The 12,156-nt window shown below is 37.5% G+C and overlaps 1 protein-coding gene across 3 annotated transcripts in view; it reads right to left on the bottom strand.

Moving 5' to 3' along the window:
* MAST4 (microtubule associated serine/threonine kinase family member 4) overlaps nt 1-12,156 on the bottom strand; it is a 781,800-nt gene that overhangs the window by 399,159 nt on the left and 370,485 nt on the right. Inside the window, exon 4 of one of the 3 annotated variants that reach the window (XM_021007207.2) lies at nt 4,667-4,741. The exons of the other annotated variants lie outside the window; for them this stretch is intronic. Coding sequence (XP_020862866.1) covers nt 4,667-4,741 — 75 coding nt within the window. The remainder of the gene's footprint in view (nt 1-4,666; nt 4,742-12,156) is intronic. 3 annotated transcript variants of the gene reach the window in all.

Genomic DNA, 12,156 nt, shown 5'->3' on the forward strand with positions numbered 1-12,156 from the left:
CAATCCTAAAAGGTTTAGAATACTCCAAAAAGTAGAACATCTGCTCTGAGATGGCTCTAGGGCTGATTTCACCAACAAGGCAGCCTAGGCTTCATAAGCCTACCTTCATTAGAAAAAGTCACAGAAAGTGATGAGATTACAAAGGCATTTCAAGTCCCACAACTGACTAGGGAAGCACACAGCTTGGAAGCAGAGACAGGCTCCTGGGAGCTGCAGCTTTGCTGTGTTTGGATGTGTGTGTTTCATTCCTTAAGCAAATCAAGAGTCTTGAGTTATAATACTTTCTTCTCTGCTTCTGAGACTTAACTTGCCATTAGCCCCTGTGCCAGCTAATAGTTTTGCACTATCAGAAATTCAATACTGATGAACCTTCCAATTTATGTAGACAGCTCATCTAGAATAAATCTTTATCATCAGAATGTGCAGAGATACCAGGAGATTTGGATCCTAATCCTCTGGACACTTTCCCATGGTTTTTTTCTGTCCTTCTGCCTTCTCCCATCTTCACTCCTCCCACCCCACCCCTATGTGCCTGTATCCAATTGATTTTTATTTAAGAGAAGCCTTTACCAGCTTCACAAATAAGTGTTATTGCCCTTTGAGTTGTTATTCCTGCAACACATTCTTCTTGATTCTTAGTTCTTGTGTTATACTCAGTGGTTTTCACTGGGGAGAGTCTCCTTTCTAGACTCTCTTAAAGTTTCTCAGTCATATAGTAACAGATATTTTCAACTTCCCAATGGAAGCTTAGCCAAATCTGAGCTACATTACCTGCCTTTGATTTCTTTCTAACCCTTCACTCTTACTCAAATAAAACAGACTTAAAGGTTTGTTTTCTAGGACTCAAAACACACAACTAACAAAACACTTAACTCCTCAAAAAAAAAATAGCCACACTTTTCCATACTTCTCATTTGGGTGCCATGATCCAAGGATTGCTAGCTTGTGGGGTATATGCTTCTTAAGGAATATTTAGGTGGTAAAATTGGCCAAAGCAGAACGATACGTGCAATGACTACAATGATGTAAATGAACAAAATAGGAAAAGACACCCTAAGTGGGATCAAATGCAATGGCAAATAGTTGTTCCAAAAGGCTGATCCTGGAACACACCAATATCCTTTTGGTAGAGAGGCAGTAAACTACAGGACACACTCTGTCATTTTGTAGTCACTCTATTATAAGGTTTTACTTAACTGTATGCCTATAAGTCCTATTGCTGGAGAAACTGAGGCTACGAGATGCCTTGAATTTGGGGGCTGTAAGCTGCCATAGTGTTTAATACAACCTGGTGACCATACTAAGTCTAGCACCAATATGGTGAGCTCACCAGAAGTAAGGGTAGCCTGTGAGTGGCCACCACACTCCCAACCAGGAAAGACAGAGAGATCCAATCTCAAAAAAGAACAAAATAACTATTAGCTTCCATTCCCCCTCCCTACCCTACCCTCTTTGCCCCTCAACAGACACTTAAACAACACAGTCCACTATAAGAGGGAGATATTCATAGGTAATTATGATAGTAAAAAAATCCATTAATAAAATACATAGAAAAGAAATTGATTGTCACAAAATACAGTGATGGAAGATCACTTATGGTTTGCAAGTAAAGAAATTAATGTGGGAGTATGGACATAATTAATACCATTTTGCACATGAAGTCTCCCCAGCTATACACAATTTCTTTGGCTTTTGGAATTCCTATTGCACTGTATAACTATCTCTTTGCAATTTCACATTCTATGCTCCATTTTAGTTACTAGTATACATGACACTTTTCCAGCTAGACTAAACTCCATGAAGGCAGGGGTTGTTTCCTTCTTTTTGTCTGCCAAGAGGGCCTGAAGGAATGGATATTTATAATAAGACCTAAAGTCAAGGAACAAATATTTAATGGCACAAGAAAATTTTCTATCATCCCATTCTTTCCCCAAAGTTATAAATTTAGATAGGTAACAAAATCAGTATACTTAAAATATCAAGCAGGCCATTTTATCATAAATTGATAGTTTCATCTCCTAGCACTGAAAAAAAGGACACCCAATATCATGGGCCAGTGATGATTTTGCTATACTGTTTTTAGACTCCTAGGTAATGAAACTGAAAATGATTCAGTGTGGATCCTTAGCCAACTGGCTTGCAGCAAAAGGTCACTGACCATACACTAGCATTTCCATTTGCTATTGTCTAAATACTATATCCATATAGTAACTATCCTCTTTCAGACCATCCTCTTAAATGTTAGGAAAGACTTCCTGGCCCACAGTCAAATCCGTACTGCCTACAGCAACTGAGCTATATTTTCCCCCAGAAAAGCTGCTGACCTTTCAAACCTATTTGGCGATACTATGGAATCTATTCATGTAACACTGAGAGCAAACGGTTGTTAAAGTTCATCCAAGAGGAAAAGTAACAACTCTCTCCAAAAACACCCTCAGCATCAATTGGAGAAATTAGTAATTTGTTGGTGTTGTTCAGTCTCTTTCAGTCATGTCCAACTCTTCATGACCCCATTTGAGATTTTCTTGGCAAAGGTACTGGTGAAGTTTGCCATTTCTTTCTCCAGTTCATTTTACAGATGAGGAAACTGAGGCAAACAGGGTTAAATGACTTCCCCAGAGTCACACAAGTAGTAAGTGTCTGAAGCTGGACTTGAACCCGGAAGACGAATCCTCCTGATTCCAGGCCTAGCACTCTACTTCACCACCTAGCTACCCTAGTTAATGTGCACTGTAATACAAAGAACTGAGGGGAGAAAGAGACTGAATGATATACAATATTAAGACACAATGACTACAAGACCACTGACTTAGCTCTGGAAGGGGCTTTAGAGATCACCTTGTCCAACTCACTCATTTAATTGATAAGAAAACCGAGGCCTAGAGAGGTATGTGCACATACATCATAAGAGGCAGTATCAGAATTCAAAGCCAGGTCCTCTTATGCCAGATCCAGGGTCTTTCCCTCTTTGTAACAATGAAGGAAAGGAAAGAGAAAACAATGCACTTTGCAGCCCAAATCTACTGGTGGCATTGAGATCCATGCCAAAATGCCCTACTGTGTTATCCCTCTACTAATAAGGCATTTTTATCACTTCAGAAATTAAGCTGAAGGGAATAGGAAGAGAATGAAAGGCAGAGAGAGGAAATCCAGAAGGACTCAGGCCGCAATGAATCCTGTTCTATAGTAAATAAAGAAAATGGAAGGGAATTCATTTGCAAATCCAAAGGAGGTCAAGGACAGAGAGAAAGGACCCATATGTACAAGAATATTTATAGCAGCACTTTTCGTTGTACGTTGTACCAAAGAACTGGGAACAAAATTTGTGCCCGTCAGTTGGAGAACGGCTATGACATATGAAAATAATGGAATATTACTGTGCCCTAAGAAATGAAGAATTCAGAGAAACATGGAAAGACTTACATGAACTCATGGAGAATGAAATGTGCTGAACCACAGGAGCAATTTCCATAATGAGCACAATATTATAAAATGAAACAAGTTGGAGAGATTTAAGAAGTCTATTCAAAGCAGTGAATAATTGTGACTTCAGAGAACTGATGATAAAGCATGCCGCCCACCTCGAGAGGGAGAGGTAATGGACTGTAAGTGCAAAATGAGATATACCATTTCAGACTTGGCCAAAGTGCTGATTTGTTTTGGTTGACTGTAAACACTTTTGGTATAAGTTAAAACTTATTCAAGGAAGGAGGGAGAGATTTATTTAGAGACTGGTGACAGAAATGCAAAAAGAGCATCAAAAAAAAATCTTTTCAAATGCACAGAAGAAAATAAAAAGCATAAAGGAACTACAGAACAAATTTAATAAATACCAAATTGCAAATTTAACAACTTAATAGATTTGGCATTTAATAAATGCTAAATTTAGTATGTACTTTAAAAACTATACGTAGCAATTCAGTTTTTCATATGGTCCTCTTTCTTGTTCTTTGTATGTTAAAATATTTCTGTTTGCCAATTGGTGAATTCATAAGAAAAAGGGATTTTTAAAAAATAATAAAATGGATGAGTCATGAAAGATAGACAGCTCTGGCATTAATGGAAGTAATATTCTTATTGATGAGATCATAGATCTGTAAAACCATCAATCTAGGTCAGACAGGGACGTCAGAGGCCATTGTGGTCCAATCTCTTCATTTTATCCATTATGGAAAATGAGGCCCAGGAACATTAAATGACTTAGGAAAGGTCAGACATAGGTAATAATTACCAGAAGGGATTCAAACCTGTGTCTTCTGTCTCTAAAGCAAGTACATTTTCCACTGTACCACGATACCTTATTATCAAATTATGGAAGAAAAACATGGTTATAGGGTGGCTAAAGGGCATAAAATCTTAGAAAATTTCAGAGCTAGTTTATTCTCTCTCCCCAAAACATAACGAAACTTCCATAACTTCGAGGAGAATGTCAAGACCAATGGCGAGTAGCCAAGAGTGTAATAGGAAGGATACAGGTGTGCTTAATGAATAGAGAGCATACAAACACAATTATATTTTAATTTCCTTTCATAAGGAGACCTCTCACACCCAGAAAAAAAAAATTAGGATTAGAATTCAGTACACACACACACCATGACAACCCACTAAAATACTGGCAATCCTCCCCCCTTCCCCAATGTAGATAGGCTTATAAATGCCTACTCACTTTTGGAGCCGAGGTGTCCACTAGTCTCTGCCGATGCCGGGCTGAGCTGAAATGGCTCTTCGGAGGCTGCCCTTCCTGACAGTGAATGGAAAGGGGGGAAATGAACAGGAGAAAGGAAGAGGAGAAGGTGGGATGGGAGGTGATGGGAAAATGGCCAAAAAAGGGAGAGGGAGAGTGTTTAACTGTACTTTAGTCATTATCTAGCTAAAACTTTATAAACATATATAAAGTACATTTGATATCCTCCCAATAAGAGTGTACGCTATAAATATGCAATTAAATTTATTCTCTTATAGCCATGCATGTGTATTTTACAGCTATGAAAAGTCAGAATTGAGACATTTCTCTTCTCATTAGAATTTCACAGGTTATAGTTTCACAGGGCCGTCTTTGTGATTTCATTATCTGATATTTTCTATTCCACTTTTAATGTTGATAAAGGGGAAATAATAGAAGAGTGGGGGAGTAAAGGGTAATTTTATCCATAAACTCCACTAATTTAATTACACCTTAACATTTGAAAATTCTATCCTTCTTATCATGATAGAAGGCATGTCTCAGATCAGCAGTGCTCTGCCCCAGTCACATATGACTAAAATAACACAGGGAATTCCAGAGTTCCTTCCAACCTTGAAATCACCTTTGCCTGAGAAGCTCTGCCCTGACTCATCTAAGATGCATCCCTGCTGAGTTCTCTGGAAGAAATCACCAAAGAGTCTGTCCAGTGATGTTCTGGAAGCCCAGGGGGAAAAAAAAAACAAAAACTGATAATCTTACATAGCAATCTTGTTCTAGTGCTCAAAAGAGATAAATCTATCCTCAGGCATGCACCTTAAAGTAATCTGAAGGTCAATGTTTTCCTGCTCAGTTCAACAAGCCCCATTCAAAAGGGGAAGGTTTGGGCTAGGATTTTGAAAAATGGGCATAGCTCTATATCCCTAAGCTCCTGAGAAATCGACCGGCCATATTAAATTCAATAAACACTCATTAAACACCTATTAAGCACAAGGCTCTGCAGTGGACATTGGGGATACAATCAAAGAATGTAAATAGGAATCCTGCCCCCAGTGACCAAGAACACAAACTTCCACGGACACCGAGGTCTGGGTGAGTGTCAGTGTGAACTCCTTGCCCTTACAAATCCTTTCATAAGAGTAAAAAGCGACACCAGATACAAAACTCCCAAAGAACTGCAAGCAGTGATCAGTTACTCCTTGGTCATCTCTACTCGACAGAAGGAGGATGTGAAAGGAACATCCTGTTAGTTAAGTATAGAATATTAACCTTTTTTTTCCTCCACAAGGAAAACAGCTATATTACTTTAAGTCATATATCAATCATATCCACTTGAATTGTCAGCAATCACTGCAATAACCACAAGGATAACCACCTTACAGAAATGAAATGTCACAAATGGCAAATCGCAAGTAAATAATCCCCTCTAGTTACTGACATGCCAACATGGTTTTTTTCTTTTCCCTTTTCCCCTGCTTTCTTTTGAAAGATGTAAGGAAATAGTCCTTAGATTTTTATCTATCCTAGAAAATATCCTAAGGCTTTAATATAAAAAAAAATCATATTTAGGACCTCATTGGATCTCTTGCAATAGAACTAATTGAACTAATCAAACTTCTCTTTCTCCTTAGCTCATTGTGGGCTTTGCCCTTTGTAGTTCCAGAACGTTAGCACAGTGATTTAAAAAGTGTTTGTTGACTAATTGTCCCTCTTTCTCATTCCTGCTGGCTCTCCCTTCTCTCAGGTCCTTCCCTAACCACCATCCCTAACTACCTCCTTCCCTCCCCTCAGTCACTCCCAACTTAAACAGAGGAAATTCCAAGACAATAGCTCTTATCTCAACCTTTCCAGATCTGCACATCCAGTTACTTACAGGATACTCATAGGTTACTTATGTGATATTTCGTTTTAGATATCCTTCTGGTACCCCAAGCTCAACATATCCAAAACCAAGCTTACTGTTTTCTTTTTTTGTTTGTTTTTCTGTGTTGTTGTTGTTTGTTTGTTTTGTTTTGTTTTTGTTTTGTTTTTTGGGTTTTTTTTTTGGTGAGGCGATTAGAGTTAAGTGACTTGCCCAGAGTCACACAGCTAATGAATGTTATGTGTCTGAGGCCAGATTTGAACTCAGGTCCTCCTGACTCCAGGGCAGATGCTCTATCCATGTGCCACCTAGCTGCCGCTAAGCTTGCTGTTTTCCCCCAATAATTCGCTCATCTTTGGCAGCTCCCAATTTCTGTGGGTGGCTCATTCATTCATCCAGTCTGTGGTGTCTGAAATCTTGGTGCTATCTTAATTATTCTTCCCTATCCCTCATCTTGCATACCCTACAACTTCTCAAGTCCTCTGCCTTCATCCTCCACTATCTTTTATATATGTTTCCTGGATCTCCATCTTCATTCCCCCCCTGCCCTAGTCCAGGCTTATCTATTCACCTACCTGAACTACAGCAAGGACCTCCCACACACTACACCCCATGCACCATCACTCTCTTCTCTCCAATCCATACTTCACGTTGTCACAGACTAATCTTTGTTAATCACAAATTTAACTAAATTTGAAAATTCTCTCTTGAATTTGATAGGAAACACCCCTCCCTGAAGCAAAATAATTGGCTGGCCAGGAGATTTCCAATATTATTATTTTTTAAAGCATGTTAAGCAAGCAAAATTTTTTTTCCTCTCATTCTCCAAAGGTGTACCACAAATGAGTTGTGCTATTTTTACCTCACCCCCTAAAAAAAAAGTGTTCTAATCACATGTAAACAAATAATTATCCTCACTGATCCAAATGGGAAGAAAGCTGTAGATTGCGATCCCATATGGAATCATTACAACTGATTTAAATGTTCCAAACCATAATAAGGAAACATCATCAGTATAAACAATGCCAGATTCTCCCACTCACCAAGAAAAAAATTAATCACAGAGTTAAATTCACATTTACAGTCAACATGCAAATTAACTCAATTCCAGGCCTGTACTTTATAGCTCTTCTTCTAACACCAAGGTGAAAACAGTTGTTGGGTTTGTTTTTGTTTTTTTTAATTAGCTAATTGTACCCTGAACTCAGCAGGGGGCAGATGTCACTGTTAAATCTCATACCTAAAATCAGAGCCATAATATTTATGCCCCCCATTGGTAGAAAGCTGGTGAAAAGACATTGCATCCTTCAAGGAGACTAAACAGGCCCCTGAATTCTTGTCTCCTCTTTCATTTCATTTGTTATCAAGCTCAATGAATCTTGAACACCAGACACACAAGATTAACAAATGGGTCTATAAAATAATCAATGCATTTACACAAAGATTCAAGCAATACATCTTAATAGAAACTAAGGGGCAGCATGTAGAATTAGAGTTATTTTAATGAATTGCACATAGAAATAAAATGACAGTCTGGGCAATCAGAGAAAGTTTTTTCACCATAGGACCTTATTTCAAAAACCTACTCAAAAATTTATTTTTTTAATAAAATGTAATCACACTGAAAATCAATTATTTAAAGGAGCTTAAATTTCTTAATCTACAGCTTTATGATACCGCAGTAGCAATATGCTGGCCAATAGGTCACTCCTAGATTTGGGGGAAGGGGTGCAGTGGGTTGGGGAGAAGGAGAAACATAGAACATATGCATGCTCAGAGTTCAATGTAATTGAGAACCTCTGCAGGAAAGTTAAGTTGCAAACTGAACAAAGGTGAGTACACTAGCTGGAAAGCCTGGGATCCCCTACTGTGTTTTTTCTCCAGGCTTGTACAGATTCACACGTGAAGTCTGATCCACAGTTGGATAATCCAATAGGCAGAACTAAATACACACTGAAGAGTCCCCAGAGTTATTCTATGTCTAAGATCCCAAAAGTATAAGGGGGTGAACCTATAATTAACATGCCATAGCCAGAAAATACTTCTTATAACGTGCCCTGCAGTGCAGAAACCCATAGGATAAAAGGGTGAATAGTCAGATTTCCACCAACAGTACTGCTGTAGCAGGGCACAGAAATAACTGTGGTTGCTTGGGTACACAGATCAAAGCTAGATATGAAACCCATTTGCTATTGCTCAAAACATGCTCAAGCTCATTGCTTCCTCCCTAAATCTGTTAGAAGACTTTTTGTGTACAGCTTCCCTATCCTGCTCCCCACACTCCACTCTCAAGTTACAGATTTGTAACCAGCATAATCACGTCAGGGTCTTTCCTAAATGATGGTTTGTTTTGGGTTTTCTTGGTTGGGACTTGTGATTTCATCAGTATGGAGCAAACTCTTGGTATAGAAGCTCCCTTCAATAATTCTCTCTATTTCCCTCCCTTCCCCTCCTCCCCCCCCCAATATAGAGATACTGATATACACACATACACACCAAGACAGATAGAGACAGAGACAGTCTTACAGAACTGCCTTAGGTACTAAACAGTTAAGGATTGCCCATGTTTCCACAGCTAGTACTCAGTTTTCCTTAGAGGCAAGACTCAACCTCAGTCTTCCTAACTCCAGAGTCAGTAGACCTTCTGCATATTATATTAGGTTGCTGGTTACTCTATGACTTTTCATATTAGTCTGCCATTATGAGTAATCCAACATGGTTTTTAACTGATCACTTACCCTACTAGGTTCTGACCATCAAAGGACTCCAACAATTTAAGAGTCCAAAAGGAAGCATCTGTAGCATTTAAAGGGATTTTCCATTGTTCAAAATTTATGTGCAACCAAACAAGTATTTATTAAGCATGCATACTACATGCTAGGTACTATGCTATGCACTAGGGAGAGAAATACAAAGAAGAAAGCAATCCCTACTTGCAATGTATTTTCATTGGGAATCTAATGGGAAATATAACAAGGTCATATGAAACACATAGATAGATATAAAGTAAATAAAGACAAATATATAGAAACATATATACAATACATATATAGCATATATACAATATATACATATATAAACATACATAATATATACAAATATGTGTGTATAAAAAAGTAGTTAAATGCAAAGAGAGAAGGTACTAGTATTTGGGCAGCTCCGAAAATACTTCATGAAGAAGATGGTGCCTTACTTGTATCTTAAAGGAAGAGTCTATGAAGCAGAAGTAAGAAGGAAGTTTATTTCAAGCATGGGGGGAGGGGGGTTGGGAATGTTGAAAATGGATAGTTCTAAAGTATATCCTAACTACCATTTGACAACATAAAAATATTTGCTTAAATTTTCAAACTAATACCATGTGTTTGTGACTATATGATATCCAGAGGGTATTAATTTGCCACTGATCACATACTCCAAAAATGAGCAAGCAAATTATGTCTTGTTGAGGTGATGTATTTATTTCCCACAGTAGAATATAATTTGTTACATCAATAATTGGCTTCATTAAAAAGAATTTCTTTAGGAAAATTTAAATCCAGCATAGAAACCCACGAAGCTTGTCTTTATGAATTCACACTCAATGAGTAGTTTAGCTCTCATGAAAAGTATATATGTCAATCATTCATATAAAGGGAAATAGAATTTGGGACTCCGTTTTCTTCGAATACTAAAAGTCTGATCCTAAATACTGGATGGCACAGCCTCCATACTTCATAAGCCAATCTGAAGTGAGACACCGTCCTTGTGCTGTCAGGATAGGGCAGCAGTGGTTGATGGCCACCAAGTCAACAACTTAGATTACACATCTATCTACTATAAATTTGTTATACATATATTTACTATATATACTATCATATATATATATTTACTATTTACTATACACAGATTATATTGTATGTACTTATATTACATATATTCTCAATCTAATGACTAAATAACTATCAAATGAGATATTTGCAAATCAGTTTGCACTGTGTCTGGCACACAGTAGGGACTTAATGCTCATTTCCTTACTTCCTACTTTCATCCTGGGCTCTAAACCCTCCCCTCCACCCTTCAAAAAGTTTTCCTTTGTAGAGTGCTTCAGCTTTGTGGCAGGGAGTATAAAATTTTTATTTATGTAGTCTCAACCAAAACCAATTTGCTGTGCTAATAGCCACTATCGAAAGGGGCAGATTCCAAGTAAATAAACAAGAAGTGTCAACACAAGAACAATCTTTGCATTGAAAGAAGGGTAACTGATGTTAGCTGAATCATTGATCATTTCTATAATTCACTAAGATTTCTTCCAATAATTTGGAAATGAGAAACATCTTCATGCATAGTATGGCACTGTTTTCAAACAATATATAGTTCTCTAAACTTGCAAATCAGACCACTCACTATTTCAGCCTTAATTTGCACCATGCCACCACCTTGCACATATAGGATGTTACATATGATAGATCAATGATGAATTTGCTGGTGCATTAGGAATTTAGTAGAGAACTTTGGATGAATGAAAACCTAATTCTTTTGATCAAGTATTGGCAACCTTAATTCAAATATAGTAGCCACTAGGAGAATTTTTTAACTCTATATTCAAATCAGCCCATCATTCCCATTTTAGAAAGGAAAAAAATCCATTCTTAGACATATCCAATTTGGAGATGTCAAGAAAAGAAATGAATAGTATGTAAAGGTCTATGTTAACATTTAATATACCTTTGGAATAATTCATACAAATCCATTATGAAACTTTTTTAAATTTTGAATTATTGGTAGAGAATTAGAAGTAACCTTTACAGTCACCTCTGAGGAATCCTTTTGCCTACATTCAGTATTACCTTTGCCTATTCTAAATCCTTATTAAATATCATATTTTAATAAAACCAAGATATTATAAACAGGAAAAAGTAGCTATTGAACACCAACAAATAAATTCAATAGTGAATTTCTATGCAAAGCAAACCAAGTCTTTGAATATTATTGAATGACCAGCATCATTATCAATTCACAAGTCTATAAGATTTAACAATTAAGCAAACATGTAAGGCAAATCAAAATAAGGATCAGAAACACTACCAAATGTTAAAATGTGCCACCTAAGGCATAGAACACATTTTATAGTTATGAGGCCACAAGCATCTGTTGTTATAACCCACGGTTCTAATTACACTATAATTTGTGGAGATCTCCATAAGCCATAACTTGATAAAGATGAAAGGACCTCATTTAGCTTCATTTCTTTTCAAGGACTGAGCTTTTCAAATTCATTTTCATGACCTTCAGGACTTGTATTGGAAGCAGAGGAGAAGGGAAATGGAATACCGACCCAGAAGTTGAGAATCCTCCAGGATGCCCAGGAAAGTGCGACACAAGCATATAAGATTATTTGTGGGAATTGGAGCTGTTGATACTGTGGTTGGGTAGTGATTCAAACAGACAGGCTTACATAGGAAAAGACACCACTGATTGTTATTTAACAACAACAAAAAAATTTAAATGATTCATGGCTGATTTTTTTTTTTAAATAAGCCTCATCAGTCCTTAGGACAGAAGTGGAGAACCTTCAGCCTCGAAGCCTCATTTGGCCTTGTAGGTCCTTGGGTGTGGCCTTTTGAGTGAGTCCAAG

The sequence above is a fragment of the Phascolarctos cinereus genome, unplaced genomic scaffold, assembly GCF_003287225.1.
Source record: "Phascolarctos cinereus isolate Bilbo 61053 unplaced genomic scaffold, phaCin_HiC Scaffold_4;HRSCAF=312, whole genome shotgun sequence".
NCBI lineage: Eukaryota > Metazoa > Chordata > Mammalia > Diprotodontia > Phascolarctidae > Phascolarctos > Phascolarctos cinereus.